The 21,877-nt window shown below is 61.9% G+C and overlaps 2 protein-coding genes across 2 annotated transcripts; one reads left to right on the top strand and one right to left on the bottom strand.

The window, feature by feature from the left end:
• The first annotated feature begins 169 nt into the window (after window positions 1-169).
• MARK4 (microtubule affinity regulating kinase 4) lies at window positions 170-11,024 on the top strand. The gene is made up of 18 exons (XM_061376681.1): window positions 170-235; window positions 1,143-1,331; window positions 1,499-1,552; window positions 1,641-1,689; window positions 1,771-1,836; window positions 2,117-2,187; window positions 2,272-2,328; window positions 3,315-3,551; window positions 4,879-4,998; window positions 5,586-5,693; window positions 6,003-6,110; window positions 6,242-6,431; window positions 6,977-7,176; window positions 7,525-7,622; window positions 8,060-8,353; window positions 9,514-9,593; window positions 10,441-10,485; window positions 10,901-11,024. The coding sequence occupies exons 1-18, from the start codon at window positions 185-187 to the stop codon at window positions 10,963-10,965; spliced, it is 2,082 nt and encodes a 693-aa protein (XP_061232665.1). The 5' UTR covers window positions 170-184; the 3' UTR covers window positions 10,966-11,024.
• Window positions 11,025-12,669: 1,645 nt separating this feature from the next.
• Window positions 12,670-18,125, bottom strand: CKM (creatine kinase, M-type). Its single transcript, XM_061376680.1, has 7 exons — window positions 17,898-18,125; window positions 16,793-16,947; window positions 16,421-16,553; window positions 15,715-15,886; window positions 14,792-14,915; window positions 13,970-14,159; window positions 12,670-12,913 (listed from the first exon to the last, which is right to left on the bottom strand). Exons 1-7 carry the CDS (start codon window positions 18,118-18,120, stop codon window positions 12,735-12,737), a joined length of 1,176 nt encoding a protein of 391 aa, XP_061232664.1. The 5' UTR covers window positions 18,121-18,125; the 3' UTR covers window positions 12,670-12,734.
• Between the last annotated feature and the right edge of the window lie 3,752 nt (window positions 18,126-21,877).

Raw genomic sequence — 21,877 nt, 5'->3', positions numbered from 1 at the left:
CTGGTGGGCGGGGCGAGAGCGCCTATTAAAGTGCGGCTGCTTTAAGGGGCGTGGCCAACGCGCCGTTAAGCCCCGCCCGCCGCCGGTTCCGGTTCCGGTGCGGCCCATGGCCGCCGCCGCCCGCTGAGGGCCCGGCCCGGCCCCGGCCCCGGCCCAGGCCCAGGCCTCGGCCCTGCCGGTCACGATGTCCTCGCGGTCGGCGCTGGCGGCGGGGAACGAGCGGAACCCGGACGCGGTGAGGGCAGGGCCGGCACCGGAGGAGGGGGGGGAACCGGGAAGGGCCCGATCGGTACCGAACCGGGGGGGGGGGGACAGTTGGTACCGGAGCGATGAACCGGGGCATGCGGAGGGCTCGGTTTATAGCGGGGAAAGGGGGGGACGGGACCCGATTCACACCGGGAGGGGCTCGGTCGGTACCGGAAGGGTTCGGTTTATTCTGGGGTGGGTACCGAGGGGGAGCGGTTTATAGCGGGGGTATCGGGAGGGGTGGGTCCGGACCGGGGGAGGGGGGGGGGTGGTTATAGAAGGGGAGGGCCTTGATCGGTACCGGGAGGGGCTGGGGCACTGGGGGGGGGGGGGATCGGTTTATACCGGGAGGGGTTGGTTTATACCGGGATGGGGGCACTGGGAGGGGTTGGTTTATACTGGGAGGGGTTGGTTTATACTGGGATGGGGGCACTGGGAGGGATTGGTTTATACCGGGAGGGGTTGGTTTATACTGGGATGGGGGCACTGGGAGGGATTGGTTTATACCGGGATGGGGGCACTGGGAGGGGTTGGTTTATACCGGGAGGGATTGGTTTATACTGGGATGGGGGCACTGGGAGGGATTGGTTTATACCGGGAGGGATTAGTTTATACTGGGGGGGGGGGGGCACCGGGAGCGGTCCGGAGGTACCGGGAGGGGTCAGGACCGGCTCTTTGATGTGGGGGGGGGTGGTCCCGGTTATCCGGATACCCTCGGGCTCAGCCAGGACGCGGTTCCAGAGCCGGTTGAACCGGATGGATCCCAACCCGCGGGTCAATGGAACCGTGGGGAGGAGGGGGGGGTGATCCGGGTCACTGCGTGCTCATGGTGCTGATGGTGGGGGGGGGTTTGGACCGTTCCATTCATGTCCCCCCCCCCGTTCTTCCTCCCATAGCTGGGCAGCAGCCGCTCGGAGAAGGGCTCGGGCTGGTCCAGCCGCTCGCTGGGCGCCCGCTGCCGCAATTCCATCGCGGCGTGCCCCGAGGAGCAGCCCCACGTCGGGAATTACCGGCTCCTCCGCACCATCGGCAAAGGCAACTTCGCCAAAGTGAAGCTGGCGCGGCACATCCTGACCGGCAGGGAGGTGCGGAGGGAGCCACGGAGGCAGACAGGGGATGTTTGGGGGTGATCCCATCATAGTTCCCCTCTCCCCCATCAGTCGTTCCCCCTACCCCCATCATCGTTCCCCCTTCCCATCATCCCCCCTCCCCATCATTCCCCTTTCCCCACCATTCCCCCCTTTCTCCACAGGTGGCCATTAAAATCATCGACAAGACCCAGCTGAACCCCACCAGCCTGCAGAAGGTGGGTGGGGGGGCACCCATGGGTGCGGGGGGGGGTGCTCAGTGTCCCCCCACAGGTAACACCTTTAACACCCCCCTCCCCATTGTAGCTCTTCCGGGAAGTTCGCATCATGAAGGGGCTGAACCACCCCAATATTGGTGAGTTGGGGGCAGGGGGGGCACCCATGGGTGGGGAGGCACCCATGGGTGCTGATGGTTTTCTCCCCCTCCACCCCATAGTGAAGCTGTTTGAGGTCATTGAGACAGAGAAGACGCTGTACCTGGTGATGGAATATGCCAGTGCTGGTGAGAAACCCCCACAATGGGTGCTGGGCCCCCTTCAGTGGGTGCTGGACCCCTTTCTATGGGTGCTGGACCCCTTCAATGGGTCCTGGACGCATTTCAATGGGTGCTGGACCCCCTTCAATGGGTGCTGGACCCCCCCCATTGGTCCCTGGGGGCACCCTAGGGTGCTGGGTGGGTAGTTGGGGTTGGGGGGGGTCTAATGAGAGGCAATGGCCACCTTTACTGGGGGGCACCCATGGGGGGTCAGGGGGGCTGCAGCACCCATGGGTGTCCCCTGCAGGTGAAGTCTTCGACTACCTCGTGTCCCATGGGAGGATGAAGGAGAAGGAGGCGAGGCCAATTTCAAGACAAGTGAAGGGGAGGCATCAGGGGCCTCCTGGACAGGGGGGGGACATGGGTGCCACCCCCCCACTGCCACCCCCTTGTCCCCCCCAGATCGTCTCGGCCGTGCACTATTGCCACCAGAAGAACATCGTCCACAGGGACCTTAAGGTGGGAGCCGGGCCCTGCTCTGGTGTCCCTGTCCCCAGCTCCATCCCATTCTCTCCCCACTGTGTCCCCATCCCATTGTCCTCACTCTGGTGTCCTTGTCTCCATCATAGAATCATTGAACTCATCCCCATTGCCTTCACCATCCTCATCCCCATCTTCCTGTCCTCATTCCCATCCCCATCCCCTTCACCATCCCCATCCCCTTCATCATCGCCATTCCTGTTGCCTTCATCATCCCCATTGCCTTCACCATCCTCATCCCCATCGCATTCATCATCCCCATCTTCCTGTCCTCATTCCCATCCCCTTCACCATCCCCATCCCCATCCCCTTCATCATCCCCATTCCTGTTGCCTTCATCATCCCCATTCCCTTCACCATCCTCATCCCCATCCCCATCCTACTGTCATCATCCCCATTGTAGAATCATAGAACCGATCCCCATCGCCTTCGCCATCTCCATCCTTTATCTTCCTGTCCTCATCATCCCCCATCCCCATCATTGCCTTCCCCGTTCTCCTGTCCCCATCCCCATCCCCATCCCCATCCCCATCCCCATCACCATCCCCATCACCATCCCCATCACCATCCCCATCACCATCCCCATCACCATCCCCATCACCATCCCCATCACCATCCCCATCACCATCCCCATCATCCCCATCTCCATCCCCATCACCATCCCCATCACCATCCCCATCATCCCCATCTCCATTCTCCTGTCCCCATCCCCATTGTCCCCATCGTCCCCATCATCCCTATCCCTATGTTCCTGTCCCCATCCCCATTGTCCCCATCATCCCTATCCCTATGTTCCTGTCCCCATCTGCATCATCCCCATCTCCATTCTCCTGTCCCCATCCCCATTGTCCCCATCGTCCCCATCATCCCTATCCCTATCTTCCTGTCCCCATCCCCATTGTCCCCATCATCCCCCCACCCCATCACCTCACCCCCCCCATCCCATCATCTCCTGCCCCCCCCAGGCCGAGAACCTGCTGCTGGACGCCGAGGCCAACATCAAGATCGCCGACTTTGGCTTCAGCAACGAGTTCCGGTTGGGCTCCAAGCTGGACACGTTCTGTGGGTCCCCCCCCTACGCAGCCCCCGAGCTCTTCCAGGGCAAGAAGTACGACGGCCCCGAGGTGGACATCTGGAGCCTGGGGGTCATCCTCTACACCCTGGTCAGCGGCTCCCTGCCCTTCGATGGCCACAACCTCAAGGTGGGCTCCGGGATGGGGCTGGACCGAGGCCCTGGGGGCATTGGATGGGGTGGGTACCATGGGGACATGGGCGTCAGGGGATGAGGAAATAGGAGGGCACAGTCCGTGTCCATGGTGGATGGGGTGGGTGCCATGGGGACATGAGCATGGGATGGGGGATGGAGGAGGCCAACATGGTCCATGGTGGATGGGGTGGGTACCATGGGGACATGGCCATGGGATGGGGATGGGAAGGCATGCGTGTCCATGGTGGATGGGGTGGGTGCCATGGGGACATGGGCATAGGGATGGGGATGGGAAGGCATCCGTGTCCATGGTGGATGGGGTGGGTAAATGGGGACATGGCGCATGGGATGGGGATGGGAAGACGCTCATGATGGCCCATGGTGGATGGGGTGGGTCCATGGGGACATCAGCGTGGGATGGCGATGGAAGCGTAGTGACCCGGTCCATGGTGGATGGGGTGGGTGTCTTCATGGGGACATCAGCATGGGATAGGGGATGGGGAGCGCATCCGTGTCCATGGTGGATGGGGTGGGGTGCTCATGGGGACATGGGCGTGGAGATCTAGGGGATGGGAAAGGCATCGTGTGTCCATGGTGGATGGGGTGGGTCCATGGGGACATCAGCATGGGATGGGGATGAAGCTGGCATCCGTGTCCATGGTGGATGGGGTGGGTCCATGGGGACATGGGCATTAGGGATGGGGATGGGAGCGCATCCGTGTCCATGGTGGATGGGGTGGGTACCATGGGGACATCAGCGTGGGGATAGGGGATGGGAGCGCATCCGTGTCCATGGTGGATGGGGTGGGTACCATGGGGACATCAGCGTGGGATGGGGATGGGAGCGCATCCGTGTCCATGGTGGATGGGGTGGGTACCATGGGGACATCAGCATGGGATGGGGATGGGAGCGCATCCGTGTCCATGGTGGATGGGGTGGGTACCATGGGGACATCACCGTGGGATGGGGATGGGAGCGCATCCGTGTCCATGGTGGATGGGGTGGGTACCATGGGGACATCACCATGGGATGGGGATGGGAGCGCATCCGTGTCCATGGTGGATGGGGTGGGTACCATGGGGACATCACCGTGGGATGGGGATGGGAGCACATCCGTGTCCATGGAGGAGGTGGTGATGATGCTGTTGCTATGGGTCCAGGGGTGATGGTGGCCACCCCATATCCACATTGCACACGGTGCCCATCCCCATTGTCACCCTGTGGGTGCCCCCCCCCATTGTCCCCCATGGGTGCCCCCCACCCCATTGTCACCCTATGGGTGCCCCCCCCCATTGTCCCCCATGGGTGCCCCCCACCCCAGGAGCTGCGGGAGCGGGTGCTGCGGGGCAAGTACCGGGTCCCCTTCTACATGTCCACGGACTGTGAGAACATCCTGCGCCGCTTCCTGGTGCTCAACCCCGCCAAGCGCTGCACCCTCGAGGTGGGGGGCAATGGGGTCTGGGGGGGTTCCAATGGGGTCTGGGGGGGTTCCAATGGGGTCTGGGGGGTTCCAATGGGGTCCGAGTTCCAATGGGTGTCTGAGTTGCAGCGAGTGGGAAACTCAGATGGGGTCTGGGAGGGGGTTGCACGAGGTATGAAGATTCCAATGGATCTGGGGAATCCAATGGGGTCTGGGCGCCCAATGGGGTGTGGGGGGTTCCAGTAGGGATTCTGGGGGCCTCAATGGGTTCTGGGAGGGGGTTCCAATGGGTCCTGAGTTCCAATGGGGTCTGATTCCAGGTGGGTCCTGGAGGGGTTCCAATGGGGTCCAGGGAGGGTTCCAATGGGGTCTGGGGAGCTGGGGGTCCCAATCGGGTGTCTGTTGGCTATGGGGTCCTGTTGGGGGTTCCAATGGGGTCTGAGGTTTGTTCCAATGGGGTTTGGGGGGTTCCAATGGGTCCTGGGGGGGGAGGTTTGGGGGGTTCCAATGGGGTCTGGGGGGTTCCAATGGGTCCCTGGGGATGTGGGGGGGATTTTCCCATGGGGCCATGGGGGGCTCTGAGCAGAGCATCCCCTGCCCCCCCCCAGCAAATCATGAAGGACAAATGGATCAACATAAAGGGCTACGGGGAGACGAGGCTCCCCAGCCCTCCAGGGGAGCCCCAGGAGAACTCAGGGAACATCAGCGCATTTGAGGTGACGAGCCCATGGCCCCCAGTGCGGGTCAGGGGGGGTCCCCATTGCCCCCCCAGTGCGGGTCACGGGGGGTCCCCATTACCCCCCCATCACCCCCCAGTGCGGGTCATGGGGGGTCCCCATTGCCCCCCCATTGTGGGTCCTGGGGTGTCCCCATTACCCCCCCATCACCCCCCAGTGCGGGTCATGGGGGGTCCCCATTGCCCCCCCAGTGCGGGTCATGGGGTGTCCCCATTACCCCCCCATCACCCCCCATTGCGGGTCCCGGTCTGTCCCCATCACCCCCCATTAACCCCATTACCCGCAGAGGTGATGGTGGGCATGGGCTACACACGGGAGGAGATCAAGGACTCCCTCAGCACCCACAAGTACAACGAGGTGACGGCCACCTACCTCCTGCTGGGCAGGAAGAGCGAGGTGAGCACCCATGGGTGCCCATCAGCACCCATCGGCACCCATTGGCACCCATTGACACCCATTGGCACCCATTGGCACCCATCCGCACCCATCGGCACCCATTGGCACCCATTGACACCCATTGTACGCAGGTGGATGCAGGGGACGCCCGCACCGGTAGCACCCTGTCCTTAGCCCGGGTGCGGGCACCCAACGAGGCGGCCAATGGCAAGAGTGGGACCGGGCACGGGAAGAGCCAGCGGGGAACCAGCACCGGCACCGGGACTGGGACCAGCACCGGGACCAGCACCTACCATAGACAGCGGCGGCACAGCGACTTCTGTGGGTGCTCTATGGGTGCTGGGGGGGTGCTGGGGGTGCTGCTGGGGGTGCTATGGGTGCTGCTATGGGTGCTATGGGTGCTGCTGGGGGTGCTGCTATGGGTGCTCCTGTGGGTGCTGGGGGTGCTGCTATGGGTGCTCCTATGGGTGCTATGGGTGCTGTGGGTGCTCCTGGGGGTGCTGCTATGGGTGCTATGGGTGCTCCTATGGGTGCTATGGGTGCTGCTGTGGGTGCTATGGGTGCTCCTATGGGTGCTATGGGTACTGCTGTGGGTGCTATGGATGCTCCTGTGGGTGCTGGGAGGGGTGCTATTGGTGCTATGGGTGCTGCTGTGGGTGCTGGGAGGGGTGCTATTGGTGCTATGGGTGCTGCTGTGGGTGCTGCTGTGGGTGCTATGGGTGCTCCTATGCAGTGCTCCTATGGGGTGCTCTATAGGGTGTTCTATGGGGTGTTCTATGGGGTGTTCTATGGGGTGCTCTATGGGGTGCTCTATGGGGCGCTCTTATGTCACCCATGGGTGCTGACCCCTCCTCCCCCCCCCATAGGTGGCCCCTCCCCGGTGCCGCTGCCCCCCAAGCGCAGCCCCCCCGGTGCAGAGGAGCGGGGGGGGCGCAAGGGGGGCAGTGGGGCCGTGGGGGGGGGGCGCGGGGTCCCCCCCCACCCCTCCAGCCCCATGGTGAGCAGCGCCCACAACCCCAACAAGGCCGAGATCCCCGAGCGGCACAAGGAGGGCGCCGGCAACGCCGTGGGTGCTGCGGGCACCTATGGGTGCTGGGGGGTACCTATGGGTGCTATGGGGGGTACCTATGGGGGGTACCTATGGGGGGTACCTATGGGTGCTATGGGGGGTGCTATGGGGGGTACCTATGGGTGCTGTGGGGGGTGCTATGGGTGCTATGGGGGGTACCTATGGGTGCTATGGGTGTGCCTATGGGTGCTATGGGGGGTGCCTATGGGTGCTATGGGGGGATACCTATGGGTGCTATGGGGGGTACCTATGGGTGCTATGGGGGGTGCTATGGGTGCTATGGGGGGTACCTATGGGTGCTGGGGGGGTCTCTGTGTGTGGGGTGACCCCTTGCCCCCCCCCCAGCCCAACGTGCCCTCGAGCGTGATGGGGCGCCGCAACACCTACGTGTGCACGGAGCGGCCGGAGCGGGGCCCTCTGCTGCCCAATGGCAAAGAGAACAGGTATGAACCCCCCTTGGGACCCCCCCCATGGGAACCCCCCTTGGGACCCCCCCCATGGGAACCCCCCCGGGCCCCCCCATGTGACCCCCCTTGTGACCCCTGCAGGACCCCCCTCTCATGTGACTCCCCAGGGCCCTCCCCATGTGACCCCCCCTCTCCCCCCCATGTGACCCCCCGTGACCCCCACGTGTGACCTTCCCGGGGACCCCCCCCATGTGAACCTCCCGGGACTCCCCCATGTGACGTCCCCTTTCCCCCCCCTTGTGACCCCCGCAGGGGCTCATGTGACCCCCCCCCCGCGGGGGACCCCCCCCCCATGTGACTTCCCGGGACCCCCCCCATGTGACCCCTTATTGTGACCCCCTCCCGGGGACCCCCCCTTGTGCCCCCCCCCATGACCGTATTTAACCCCGCCCTCTCCCCACCCCCTTTTTTAGCTCCGCCCCCGGGCGGGGGCCGCCGTCGCCTTCGAGCCAGAGCCTGGCGCGGCAGCGGCGCGGGCTCGGGGGGGGGGAGCGGGGGGGGCTCGCGCCTCGCGCGTGGCTCCGCCTCCCGCAGCACCTTCCACGGGGGTCACGTGCGCGAGCGGCGCGCGCCCGCCGCGGCCACGCCCCCCGCCGAGAGCCCGCGCCGCTGCTGCCCCCCGACCCCCACCGCCGCCACCGCGCCCCCGGCAGAGCCCGAGCCCCCGGGAGCCTCCTCAGCAAAATCACGTCCAAGCTGAGCAGGAGGTGAGTGGGGACCCCGGGCACCCATTGGGCACCCATAGCACCCATAGTGCACCCATAGTGCACCCATAGCACCCATAGGGCCCCCATAGCATCCATAGTGCACCCATAGCACCCATAGTGCACCAATAGCATCCATAGCACCCATAGGGCACCCATAGGGCACCCATAGCACCTGTAGCATCCAGTGCACCCATAGCATCCATAGCATCCATACTGCACAGAGCACCCATAGCATCTATAGCACCCATAGACAGCACCAACAGTACCCATAGAGACAGCACCCATGGACACCACAGCACCCATAGACACCACAGCTTCCGTAGAGACACAGCACCCACAGACACAGCACCCATGGGCACAGCACCCACAGACACAGCACCCATGGGCACAGCACCCATAGACACCACAGCTTCCATAGAGACACAGCACTCATGGGCACGACAGCACCCATGGGCACAGCACCCACAGACACAGCACTCATGGACAGGACAGCACCCACAGACACAGCACTCATGGACAGGACAGCACCCATGGGCACAGCACCCACAGACACAGCACCCACGGGCACAGCACTCATGGACACCGCAGCCCCCATGGGCACAGCACCCATGGACACTACAGCACCCATGGGCACAGCACCCACAGACACAGCACCCATGGACACCACAGCCCCCATGGGCACAGCACCCACAGACACAGCACCCATGGACACCACAGCCCCCATGGGCACAGCACCCACAGACACAGCACCCATGGACACCACAGCCCCCATGGGCACAGCACCCACGGGCACAGCACTCATGGACACCGCAGCCCCCATGGGCACAGCACCCACAGACACAGCACCCATGGGTACCACAGCACCCACAGACACAGCACCCATGGGCACAGCACCCACAGACACAGCACCCATGGGCACAGCACCCACAGACACAGCACCCATGGGCACAGCACCCATGGGCACAGCACCCACAGACACAGCACCCATGGGCACAGCACCCACAGACACAGCACCCATGGGCACAGCCCCCAGAGCACCAGCAGCAGCAGCAGCAGCAGCAGCAGCAGCAGCGTCTCCATCTCCACGCTCATCTCCTCCTCCTCGCTCCCATCTCCCTCTCCTTCCTCTGCTTCCTCCTCCTCCTCCTCCTCTCTTCCAGGGTCACTCTTGACCCCTCCAAGCGCCAGAGCTCCAACCGCTGCGTCTCGGGGCCGCCCTCGGCGCCAGGAGCCAAGATCAGTAAGTGCCGGGGCCACCAGTGGCACCAGTGACACCAGTACCACCAATGGCACCAGTACCACCAGTGACACCAGTACCACCAATAACACCAATGGCACCAGTACCACCAGTGACACCAGTACCACCAATAACACCAATGGCACCAGTGACACCAGTACCACCAGTAACACCAATGGCACCAATAACACCAATGGCACCAGTACCACCAGTGACACCAGTACCACCAATGACACCAATGGCACCAGTGACACCAGTACCACCAATAACACCAATGACACCAGTGCCACCAGTGACACCAGTACCACCAGTGACACCAGTACCACCAATGACACCAGTACCACCAATAACACCAATGGCACCAGTGACACCAGTACCACCAATAACACCAATGACACCAGTGCCACCAATGGCACTGCTGCCCATCTCAATGACTCCAGTGCCACCAATGACACCAGTGCCCATCCCAGTGGCACCACTGACACCAGTGCCACCAATGACACTAATGGCACCAGAGCCACAATAACACCAATGACTCCAGTGCCACCAATGGCACCAGTGCCACCGGTGCCCATCCCAATGGCACCAGTGCCACCAATGACTTCAATGGCACTGGTGCTCCCAGTGCTGATCCCACTGCTGCCAATGGCACCCATGCCCATCCCAGTGCTCCCAGTGCTGATCCCACTGTCGCCAATGGCACCAGTGCCCCCCAGTGCTCCCAGTGCCCCCTCACTTGGCTCCTCTCCCTTCTCTCTCTCTTCCTTCCACCCTTTGCTGCTGGGGGGGGGTGGGTGTGAATTTGGGGTCCCACTCGTGCCCCGCCCCCAACTCCCGTGTTCCCCCCCAGGGTCGCAGACGAACCTGAGAGAATCGGGGGACCTGCGCTCACAAGGTGGGTGCTGCCCCCCCCCATGGGGTCCCATAGCCCACCCCTGGGTGCCCCCCCCAATGGGGTCCCATAGCCCACCCCTGGGTGCCCCCCCCCAATGGGGTCCCATAGCCCACCCCTGGGTGACCCCCCCCAATGGGGTCCCATAGCCCACCCCTGGGTGCATATGGGTGCAATGGGGTCCCATAGCCCACCTGGGTGCAATATGGGGTGCCCCCCTTCCCACCCCCGGGTGCACCCCCATGGGTCCCATAGCCCACCCTTGGGTGCCCCCCCCCAATATGGGTGCCCCCCTTCCCACCCCTGGGTGCCCCACCCCCATGGGTCCCATATCCCACCCCTGGGTGCCCCACCCCCATGGGTCCCATAGCCCACCCTTGGGTGCCCCCATGGGTGCCCCCCCCTCTCTCCCCCCCAGTTGCCATCTACCTTGGCATCAAGCGGAAGCCCCCCCCCGGCTGCCCCGAGGCCCCCGCGCTGTGACCGGGCCGGGGCCGCTGCTGCTGCTGCCGAGTGCCCGGCGCCTGCCCCTGCCCGGCCTCCAGCTCTAGGGACCCCCCATGGGGCCTGGACCCACCGCTATGGGGCTTGGACCCCCCCATGGGGCCTGGACCCACCGCTATGGGGCTTGGACCCCCCCATGGGGCCTGGACCCACCGCTATGGGGCTGCGACCGCCCCTCTATGGGGCTGGGACCCCCCCATGGGGCCCGGACCCACCGCTATGGGGCTGCGACCCCCCCCTCTATGGGGCTGGGACCCCCCCATGGGGCCCGGACCCACTTCTATGGGGCTGGGACCCCCCTCTATGGGGCTGTGGCTCTGGGCCCCCCCCATGGTGTAATGGGGCCATGATGGAGCTGGGACCCCCCCCATGGATGCTGCATCCCAATGGGGGATGAGGTGGGACCCTGCCGCCCGCCGCCCCCCCCCCCATAGGTGCTCTGGGGCCATAATGAAGCTGGGACCCCATCACCCATGGGTGCCCCGGCTCCATTCCAGGGGATGCTGCAGCTTTGGGGTCCCCCCCCTGCTGCCCCAGGCCTGGGGGGCCCTTGGGGACATTGGGGGGGTCCCAGCTCCAGCCCCCCCCTCCCAGGGACCAGCAGCTCCAGCCCTTTGGGGGGGCTCCCCCAGCACCCACCTGTGGGGGGCCCCCCCTGTGCCCCCCTGCCTGTACATCTGTAAATAGGGGCCCTGGGCCCCCCCCCGTGTTCCCCCCGTGTCCCCTCCCCCGTGTCCCCCCCATTTTTAAGTTATTCCTGCCCTGGTCTGGATCCTGAACCCCCAAATAAACATAGGAAACCCTGGTGTCTGCAGCACCCATTGGTACCCACTGGTACCCATCAGCATCAGTTGGTACCCATTGGTACCCATCAGCATCCACTGGTACCCATCAGCATCAGTTGGTACCCATTGGTACCCATCAGCATCCACTGGTACCCATCAGCATCAGTTGGTACCCATTGGTACCCATCAGCACCCATCGGTACCCATCGGTATCTATCAGCATCTGTTGGTACCCATCAGCACCAGTGATACCCACTGGTACCCATCAGCATCCAGTGATTCCCACTGGTACCCATCAGCATCCAGTGATACCCACTGGTACCCATCAGCATCCAGTGATACCCACTGGTACCCATCAGCATCCAGTGATACCCACTGGTACCCATCAGCATCCACTGGTACCCATCAGCATCCATCGGTCCCCATTGGTACCCATCAGCATCCATTGGTACCCATTGGTACCCATCAGCATCCATTGGTACCCACTGGTACCCATCAGCATCCATTGACACCCATTGGTACCCATCAGCATCCATTGGTACCCATCAGCATCCGCCAACATCAGGACCCCCCCAGGGTGCCCCACTTTGGGGTCACCCCCACTTTCTATTCCCCAGCACCCCCAGAGCGGGTCCCTGTCCTTTGGGTACCCCTCTACCCCCCAGTATGCAGGTGCTGGACACTGGGGTCATGGTGGGGACCAGCAGCGTTTATTGAGGCTGGGCCTTGCTGGGTGCTCACAGGTGGGTTTAGGGCACCCATGAGTGGGTTTGGGGTGCCCGTAGCTGAGTTGGGTGCACCCATAGGTGCCGTCGAGCACCCATCGGCGATGCTGGAGCCCCAGAGGTTGGTTTGGGGCCCCCATAGGTGATGCTGCGCACCCATAGGTGAACCTGGGCCACCCACAGGTGGTGTTGAGCACCCATGGGTGCTGCGGGAGCCCCATGGAGGGCCGCGGGGGGCTCACTTCTGGGCAGGGATCATGGAGTCGATGGACTGCTTCTGCTCCAGCTTCTTCTCCATCTCCACCATGAGCTTGACCCCGTCCACCACCATCTGCACCTGCTCCACCTCCGAGAAGCCCAAGCGGTCGGCGTTGGAGATGTCGAACACGGCGCCCACGGCCGCGGTGTCCACGCCGCCTAACGCGTGTTAGCACATGTGAACGCATGTCGGTGTGTGTTAACACATGTCGGCGCGTGTTAGCACATGTTAACGCGGGATGTCGGTGCGTGTTAGCACATGTGAACGCATGATGTCGGCGCGTGTTAGCACATGTTAACACATGTCAGTGCGTGTTAGCACATGTTAACACATGTCGGCGTGTTAGCACATGTGAACACATGTCGGCGCGTGTTAGCACATGTGAACACATGTCGGCGCGTGTTAGCACATGTTAACACATGTCAGTGCGTGTTAGCACATGTGAACGCGGGATGTCGGTGCGTGTTAGCACATGTGAACACATGTCAGTGTGTGTTAACACATGTCGGTGCGTGTTAACACATGTCAGTGCGTGTTAACGCATGTCGGTGCGTGTTAACGCGCGTTAGCCCAGGGAACAGAGCCGGGCGCTCATGGAAGGGTTTTGGGGCAGTTGCAACCAAGGGGCAGAGGCACCTTCAGCTAGAGCACGTGTGCCCATATCCCACATCCCATATTCCCATATCCAATATCCCATATCCCACATCCCATATCCCATATCCCACATCCCATATCCCATATCCTACATCCCATATCCCATATCCTACATCCCATATCCCATATCCTACATCCCATATCCCATATCCTACATCCCACATCCTATATCCCACATTCCCTATCCCATACCACATATTCCCATATCCTACATCCCACATCCCATATCCCTATATTCAGTATCCCATACCCCCATACCCCATATTCCCTATCCCACATCCCTATATTCAGTATCCCATATCCCCATACCCATATCCCCTACCCCACATTCCTATACTCAGTATCCCATATCCCCTACCCACATCCCTATATTCAGTATCCCATACCCTTACCCCACATCCCTATACTCAGCCCCCCATCCCCTCCATCCCCATATCCCTGTATCCCCATCCCCTCCATCCCCATCCCCATCCCCATCCCATCCCCATCCCCACCCCCATCCCCACCCCATCCCATCCCCTCCATCCCCTCCATCCCCCTATCCCCGTGCCCATTCCCACCTGTGCCGCGCTTCTGGAGGCGCAGGCGGGTGAGGATCTCCTCGAACTTGGGGTGCTGGCTGAGCTGGGGCAGGCGCACGTGGACGCCGCCGCGCAGCCCCGTGCCCAGGTTGGACGGGCACGTCAGGATGTAGCCCAGGTGCTCGTTCCACATGAACGGGTGCCCGGCGGCCTTGAAGATCTCCTCGATCTGCGGAGCATCCAATGGGGAGCAATGGGGTGCGCGATGGGGCACACAGTGGGGCATCCAATGGGGCACGCAATAGGGCGCGCAATGGGGCACACGATGGGGGACTCAATGGGGCACACAGGGGGGCATCCAATGGGGCACACAATGGGGTACACAATGGGGCACACAATGGGACATCCATGGAGCACCCAATGGGGAACCCAATGGGGACACCCAACATGGGACACCTTGCAAGGCACACTAAACAATGGATCCCCAAAGCCCCCATATCCCATACCCCATACCCCATATCCCATACCCCATACCCCATACCCCATATCCCATCCCCCATATCCCATACCCCATATCCCATATCCCATACCCCATACCCCATATCCCATACCCCATATCCCATACCCCATATCCCATACCCCATATCCCATCCACACCCATACCCCCACCCACCACCCCCATATCCCATAACCCACCCCCCACCCCATCCCACCCACCTATATACCTGCCCCACGCGCCGCGCGCGCGCGCCGCCGCCCCGGCGCGCCGCGCCCGCGCCCGCGCGCGCGCCGCGCGCGCCCGCGCGCGCGCCCGCGCACCCCCGCCCCCCCCCGCGCCCCCTCCCCTCTATCCCACCCCACCTTCTTGAGGCCGACGCAGAAGCGCCGGAACACCTCCTTCATGTTGCCCCCCTTCTCCATGGAGATGACGCGCAGGTGATCCTCCTCGTTGACCCACACCAGGAAGGTCTTGTTGTCATTGTGCCTATGGGGCACAGCACCCGCCTCAGCCCAATGGGGCCCACTGAACCCCTTTAGGTGGAGGCCCCAGTGTGTGGGTGCCAATGGAGCCCATTGAACCCAGTCCATGGGTGCCCATTGAACCCGTGGGTGCCAATGGAGCCCATTGAACCCAGTCCATGGGTGCCCATTGAACCCCTTTAGATGGAGGCCCCAATGTGTGGGTGCCAATGGAGCCCATTGAACCCAATCCATGGGTGCCCATTGAACCCAACCCATGGGTGCCCATTGAACCCCTTTAGATGGAGGCCCCAATGTGTGGGTGCCAATGGAGCGCATTGAACCCAACCCATGGGTGCCCATTGACCCCCTTTAGGTGGAGGCCCCAATGTATGGGTGCCAATGGAGCCCATTGAACCCAATCCATGGGTGCCCATTGAACCCAACCCATGGGTGCCCATTGAACCCCTTTAGGTGGAGGCCCCAATGTATGGGTGCCAATGGAGCCCATTGAACTCAATCCATGGGTGCCCATTGACCCCCTTTAGGTGGAGGCCCCAATGTATGGGTGCCAATGGAGCCCACTGAACCCAGTCCATGGGTGCCCATTGAACCCAACCCATGGGTGCCCATTGAACTCAACCCATGGGTGCCCATTGAACCCAACCCATTGACCCCAACCCCTGGGTGCCCATTTAACCCAACCCATGGATCCCCACCCCTGGGTGCCCATTGAACCCCACCCATGGATCCCCACCCCATGGGTGCCCATTGAACCCCACCCATGGATCCCCAGGCCTGGGTGCCCCCGGGTGCCCCCGCACCAGATGCCGCGCGCGTCGGGCCAGTCGCGGGCCATGCCCGAGGCCAGCAGCAGGGGGGACACGGGTTTGTCGAACAGGAAGTGGTCGTCGATGAGCTGCTGCTGCTCCTGCTCCGTCATGGCCCGCAGGGGGTAGTACCGGCCCCGGAACTCCCCCTCCAGGCTGTTGAGCGCTGCGGGACCGCGGGACACGCTCAGAGGGGGCAACACGCGCCCACTTCGCGGTAAGACACGCCCACATTGCGACAAGACACGCCCACATTGAGACAAACCACGCCTGCATTGAGACAAGCCACTCCCACATTGAATTAAGACACGCCTACAAGACGGCCAAACCACGCCCACAAAACCACGCCCACGAGCAGGGAAGCCACGCCCTATGCAGCCAATTAACAAGTCCCAAGTACACGCCACGCCCCTTACACGCAAACCACGCCCCCTTTTTACATAACTCACGCTTACTTTGCACATAACCCCGCCCCTTAACCTATATATATATATATACACATATATGTATAACCCTGCTCCTCTCCCCTTGGCCTTAGCCACGCCTTCGTCATCCATAAGCCACGCCCCTTATCAAGCCACGGCCCCATAGCATTAAGCCGAGACCCTTATTCATAATGCACAAGGCACGATGCCTTACCAATAAACCACGCCCCTTAGCGATAAGCCCCGCCCTCCCCGGTCCAAGCCCCGCCCCTCACCGTTGACCGACAGCTTCTCGATGGCGCGGCGCTCCCCGCGGCTGCAGTGGGGGGGCAGCGAGTACCCGCGTATGCTGCGCCCGGTCCGCACGCGGCTGCTGAGCACGTACTTGGGGTCCAGGTCCTCGCCGCCCTGCCCCACAGCGCCCGTCAGACCCACATCGGGCCCGGCCCCATAGAGACACCCCCCTTAGACCCACACATAGCCCCTGCAACCTCCCCACAACCCCTAACCCCCCCATCCCCAGATATCCCCGCGATCCCGTGGATCCCCGCATCCCTAAGGGAACCCCGAACGATTCTCAGCCCCACAGCCCCCCGGTGCCCGCCCCATTGCTCCCATTGGCATCCCCCCCCACCCCACACACACACCTTGAGGTTCTCGTGGTTGAGGTCGGTTTTGTGCTTGTCGGTGGGTTTGTAGCCGCCGTGGCGATCCTGGATCACCGGATCAAAGAGATCCTTGAACACCTCGTACGACTCCTCGTCCCCCGCCACGCAGCCCACGGTCATGATGAACGGGTGGCCTGCGGGCAACGGAGCGGTGAGGCAGTGGGACGGGCGCTAGGACCCAGTGCGGCAGCGGGATGCGGCGCTAGGACCCAGTGCGGCAGCGGGACGGGCACTAGGACCCAGTGCGGCACCGGGATGGGCGCTAGGACCCAGTGTGGCAGCGGGATGGGCACTAGGACCCAGTGCGGCACCGGGATGCGGCTCTAGGACCCAGTGCGGCACCGGGACGGGCGCTAGGACCCAGTGCGGCAGCGGGATGGGCTCTAGGACCCAGTGCGGCACCGGGATGGGCACTAGGACCCAGTGCGGCTCCAGGATGCAGCGCTAGGAACCAGTGCGGCTCCAGGATGCAGCGCTAGGACCCAGTGCGGCACCGGGATGGGGCAGGGGACCCAGTGCGGCCCCAGGATGCAGTAGGAGCCAGTGCGGCACCGGGATGGGCGCTAGGACCCAGTGCGGCACCGGGATGCAGCGCTAGGACCCAGTGCGGCACCGGGATGGGCTCTAGGACCCAGTGCGGCACCGGGATGGGCGCTAGGACCCAGTGCGGCTCCAGGATGCAGCGCTAGGACCCAGTGCGGCACCGGGATGGGCTCTAGGACCCAGTGCGGCACCGGGATGGGCTCTAGGACCCAGTGCGGCACCGGGATGGGCTCTAGGACCCAGTGCGGCACCGGGATGGGCTCTAGGACCCAGTGCGGCTCCAGGATGCAGCGCTAGGACCCAGTGCGGCACCGGGATGGGCTCTAGGACCCAGTGCGGCACCGGGATGGGCTCTAGGACCCAGTGCGGCACCGGGATGGGCTCTAGGACCCAGTGCGGCACCGGGATGGGCTCTAGGACCCAGTGCGGCCCCAGGATGCAGCGCTAGGACCCAGTGCGGCCCCAGGATGCGGCGCTAGGACCCAGTGCGGGCGGGCAGTGCTGCTCCCACAAGCCCTGGGACCCCCTCGGGGTCACCCACCGGGGTTGTCGACGCCGGTCTGGATGACATCGTCCAGGGTGAAGCCGCTGGGGGTCTCCTTGTCCCGCAGGCGCTGGTAGAGCGCCGGGGTGAGCACCTTGGCCATGTGGTTGTTGTGCTTGGAGAGGTCGGGGAACTCCTCCTCGGCCGAGAACTTGAGCTTGTACTTGTTGTGGGTGTTGCTGAACGGCATGGCGGCGGCTGCGGGGCGAGCGGCGGCCATGGGGACAACGGCTCCGCATCGTGGGGAGCAATGGGGCAGCGCGTCCAGGCACTAGGACCCGGGGGGGTTCACCTGAGCCCGCTCACGGGGCAGGGTTTAGCGAGGTAGGCGTGGCCACACGGGGAAGGGGCGGGGCTTGCCCGAATGAGTGTGGTCTCCGTGTAGGGGGCGTGGCCGGGGTTCTTTATAGAGGGAGGGGGCGAGGCCGGGGTTATTTATGGAGGGGGCGTGGTCGGGGTTATTGGGGGGCGTGGCCGGGGTTATTTATGGAGGGGGCGTGTTCGTGGTTATTTATAGAGGGGGCGTGGCCGGGGTTATTTATGGAGGCGTGGTCGGGTTATTCATGAAGGGAGGGGGCGTGGCCGGGGTTATTTATGGGGGGGTTTTTGGGGGGGGTGGGGGTTTTTTTGGGGGGGGTGTTTTGGGGGGGGGGGGGTGCCGGGGTTGTTTATGGGCGGTGGGGCACCGGGACCGATCCTGGTCCAGGGGGGGTCCCGGTTCGGGGAGGTCCCGGTTCGGGGGGGTCCCGGTTCGGGGGGGTCCCGGTTCGGGGGGGTCCCGGTTCGGGGGGTCCCGGTTCGGGGGGGTCCCGGGGGTACCGGGGGAGGGGCGCGGGGGCTGTGGTCCCCGTTGGTGTCAATGAGAGGGTCCCTGGGAGGGGGTGCAGGGGGGGGTCCATGGCGGGGGGGGGGTACCTTGAGCGGCGCGGTCGGGTCCGGTCGGGTCTGGTCGGGTCGGGCCGGTACCGGGGGGGTGCAGGCGGCGGCAGCGGCTCCGGGCCCGGCTCTTATGGGCGCCCCCGGCCCCTCCCAGCGCAGGGGGTCCAGGGGGGGGCTCCGGACCGGGCGCTGCCGCCGCTGCCCGCGGGCACCGCGAGGACCCCCCCCCCTTTGGGACCCCCCCTCCGGTATCCGGTGTCCGGTGGGCGCCGGGCCCGGCACCTGCCACAGGGACCTCCCCCCCCACCCCAGCGGTGACCCCCATGGATGGGGGGGGGCAACAACAGGGGGACCCCAATATAGGGTGATGGGGGGGCAGGAAAGGGGGACCCACATAGGGGGTGCTGGGGAGGGGGTGCACAGGCAGGTATGGGGGGGGAGATGCATATAGGGGAGGGCATCCAGATATGGGGGTGCTGGGGGGGACAGGACCCTGCTATGGGGTGCTGGGGGGGGACAGAAGCTGGTTATGGGGCACTGGGGGGGGTCAGGACCCTGCTATGGGGTGCTGGGGGGGGGACAGAAGCTGGTTATGGGGCACTCGGGGGGTCAGGACCCCGCTATGGGGTGCTAGGAGGGGGGGCAGAACCTGGTTATGGGGCATTGGGGGGGGTCAGGATCTCCCCTATAGGGTGCTAGGATGGTGGCAGAACCTGGTTATGGGGCATTGGGGGGGGTCAGGACCCCTCTATGGGGTGCTAGGATGGGGGCAGAACCTGGTTATGGGGCATTGGGGGGGGTCAGGACCCCTCTATGGGGTGCTAGGATGGGGGCAGAACCTGGTTATGGGGCACTGGGGGGGTCAGGACTCCGCTATGGGGCGCTGTGGGTTGGGGGCACTGGGGGGGTCACAGATCCGCTGGCTCAGGGCAATTCAAGCCCCCCCCCCCAGGTATTTTTAGGCCCGATCCGGTTACAACCGGATCCAATATCGGGGGCGGGGTGGGTCCAGTGGGGGGGCCTGGGACAATTTCATTCTCTATGTGTCAGGAAAACAATAAAACTGAATCAAAGATTTTTTTAAATAATATTTTTAATGTAATGATATTCCATTATATCTCTGTTATTTTTGTTAACATTTTTTTCTATAAAATAGAATAGTGCACAAGTGCTACTTTACAGTTGATCTAGTAGCCCAGTGCCTTTACTGGGCTCTGCCTTGCAGGATGCCAAGTACCAAACCTGCAAGTCTGGTCCAACCTGGTACTTTACATGTGGATTTAATTTTAAGCATGTGGCAAGTGCCATTAATTCCAAAAAGATCACTCATGTTCTTAAAGCCCAAGCTCAGGTGCTTCCCTTGTCTGGGGTTAGACAACTTGGCATCTTATAAGACTAAACCCAGAGGACTTGATCCTATAAACCTTTTTTCATGTGATTACCAGAGAGCTCCTATAATTACTCACAAGGACATATAAAATAGATGCAGTGAATTATATAGAAGATACCCATGGCCTAGGATCTTGTGTCCAGTATGTGCATCTAAATTATTCTCTGCTTCACAAAAATCCTTTTTCAGGTGCCACTTATTCTTTTCCAGGCATTGGTATCAGCTGTACTAAGAACAGTGGCAAGGAGGTTTGCCAGCAAAGCTGTTCAGGTTCAGCTTTAGCTGCAAGACTCCTACAGGGCAGATGGCTTTCCAGCCACCCCTCCCCTGTGCTGGAGAGCTGATGATTTGAGCCTGAGGGAAACAAATCTGCCACGTTCCAGCACCTCCCCAGGTGCTATACCCTGGCGCTTCCCCAGGGATTCCCACACCCCTTCCTTCTGAGAAGCCTCTAGGGATCTGCTTGGGCAACCCACTCCAAGGCCCTACCAAGGGAATTCTGAAACATTCTTCCAAAGCCACCTTTTATCTAAGAAGAGAATCTCATTCTCAGCCTAACTGCACTCCCCTCTTTTTAAGGTTAAATCTGTTTATTTCAGAAATAAATAATCCTTATAGTTACTAACAAACATCAATGTTAACTTCATAGTAAGGAGATAAATCCCACAGCATTTTCCCTCTACAGGAGGAATAACATGTATCTTAGAGACACAGCATTCACGATCAGGCCTTGGCAGCTCAAGAGGCACATGCTGTAAAACCTCTTTCCAAAGATGCATGCTAGCAGCCAGATGTAGGTCAAACACACAGTAGCCAAGAAAAGCAAACAAGCAAAACAATGGGCTGGATAACACAGAAAGGGTGGCAGCACTACAAGTAAGGTCCCTCTCAAGCAGCCTAGGTATTTCAAGCCAATGCCATCTCAGCTGTCTGAGCTGTCCAAGCTTTCCACACACTGAGCCCTGAGATGACCTGCAGTCACACTGCAGAGGCTCTGAGGAGTTCATCAGCACAACCCATTCCTTCAGCTTTAATGGCCTACTGTAGTGATCAAAACAGCCTAGCCCCAAAGTCATCATAACTCTACTTTCACAAATACACCTAATACAGCTGAGCCTACACACAGGTGGGAAAATCACTGCTAAGTGGCTGTGCTGTTTCTGAAATAACAACAGCCTTGTGTCTGCGGGTTGCTGCACATGCAGCCTACATTCCCACTCTCAGAGATGAGACCCAGAGAACTCAGAGATTTAAGTTTCCAAAATTGCCTTATCTTGTTCAGTTGCTACTTCTGCCTTAGCCTGATGACCAGGGCCAGAGGGGTCTGGATTCAATGGGCTTTTGATAAAAGCCCAGAGAGGTTCCAAAGCCCAATGGCTCCTTCACACAGCTTTCTGGCAGTGTGGCAAACCAGCTCAGCCACACCAGAACCGGGAGTAATCTCAGGTGATTCATATGAGCAATCTTAGCTGGCTAACACAGTTCTCTTGGTAAAACTGTGCATATAAAATACTTGTAGTGACCTGTTCCAGATCCCACAAATGAAAGAGAAACTATTTACACGAAGTTAAGCCTGTAAATTCTAGCAGCGTGACTGTAGAGCTAAGCAGCAGCAACAATGTTTTTGTTTTCTTGACTGGACTATTTATGGAATAGTATTTGCTTTTCTAGAAATGAGTGTCTTTTATTCCCCAGTCCCTGGAGCAAG

The sequence above is a fragment of the Neopsephotus bourkii genome, unplaced genomic scaffold (genome assembly GCF_033783945.1).
Source record: "Neopsephotus bourkii isolate Nb327-2 ecotype Australia unplaced genomic scaffold, CSIRO-AGI_Nbou_v1 NB_1730, whole genome shotgun sequence".
Taxonomy (NCBI): Eukaryota; Metazoa; Chordata; class Aves; order Psittaciformes; family Psittacidae; genus Neopsephotus; species Neopsephotus bourkii.
This window is presented reverse-complemented; position numbering and strand designations above follow the sequence as displayed.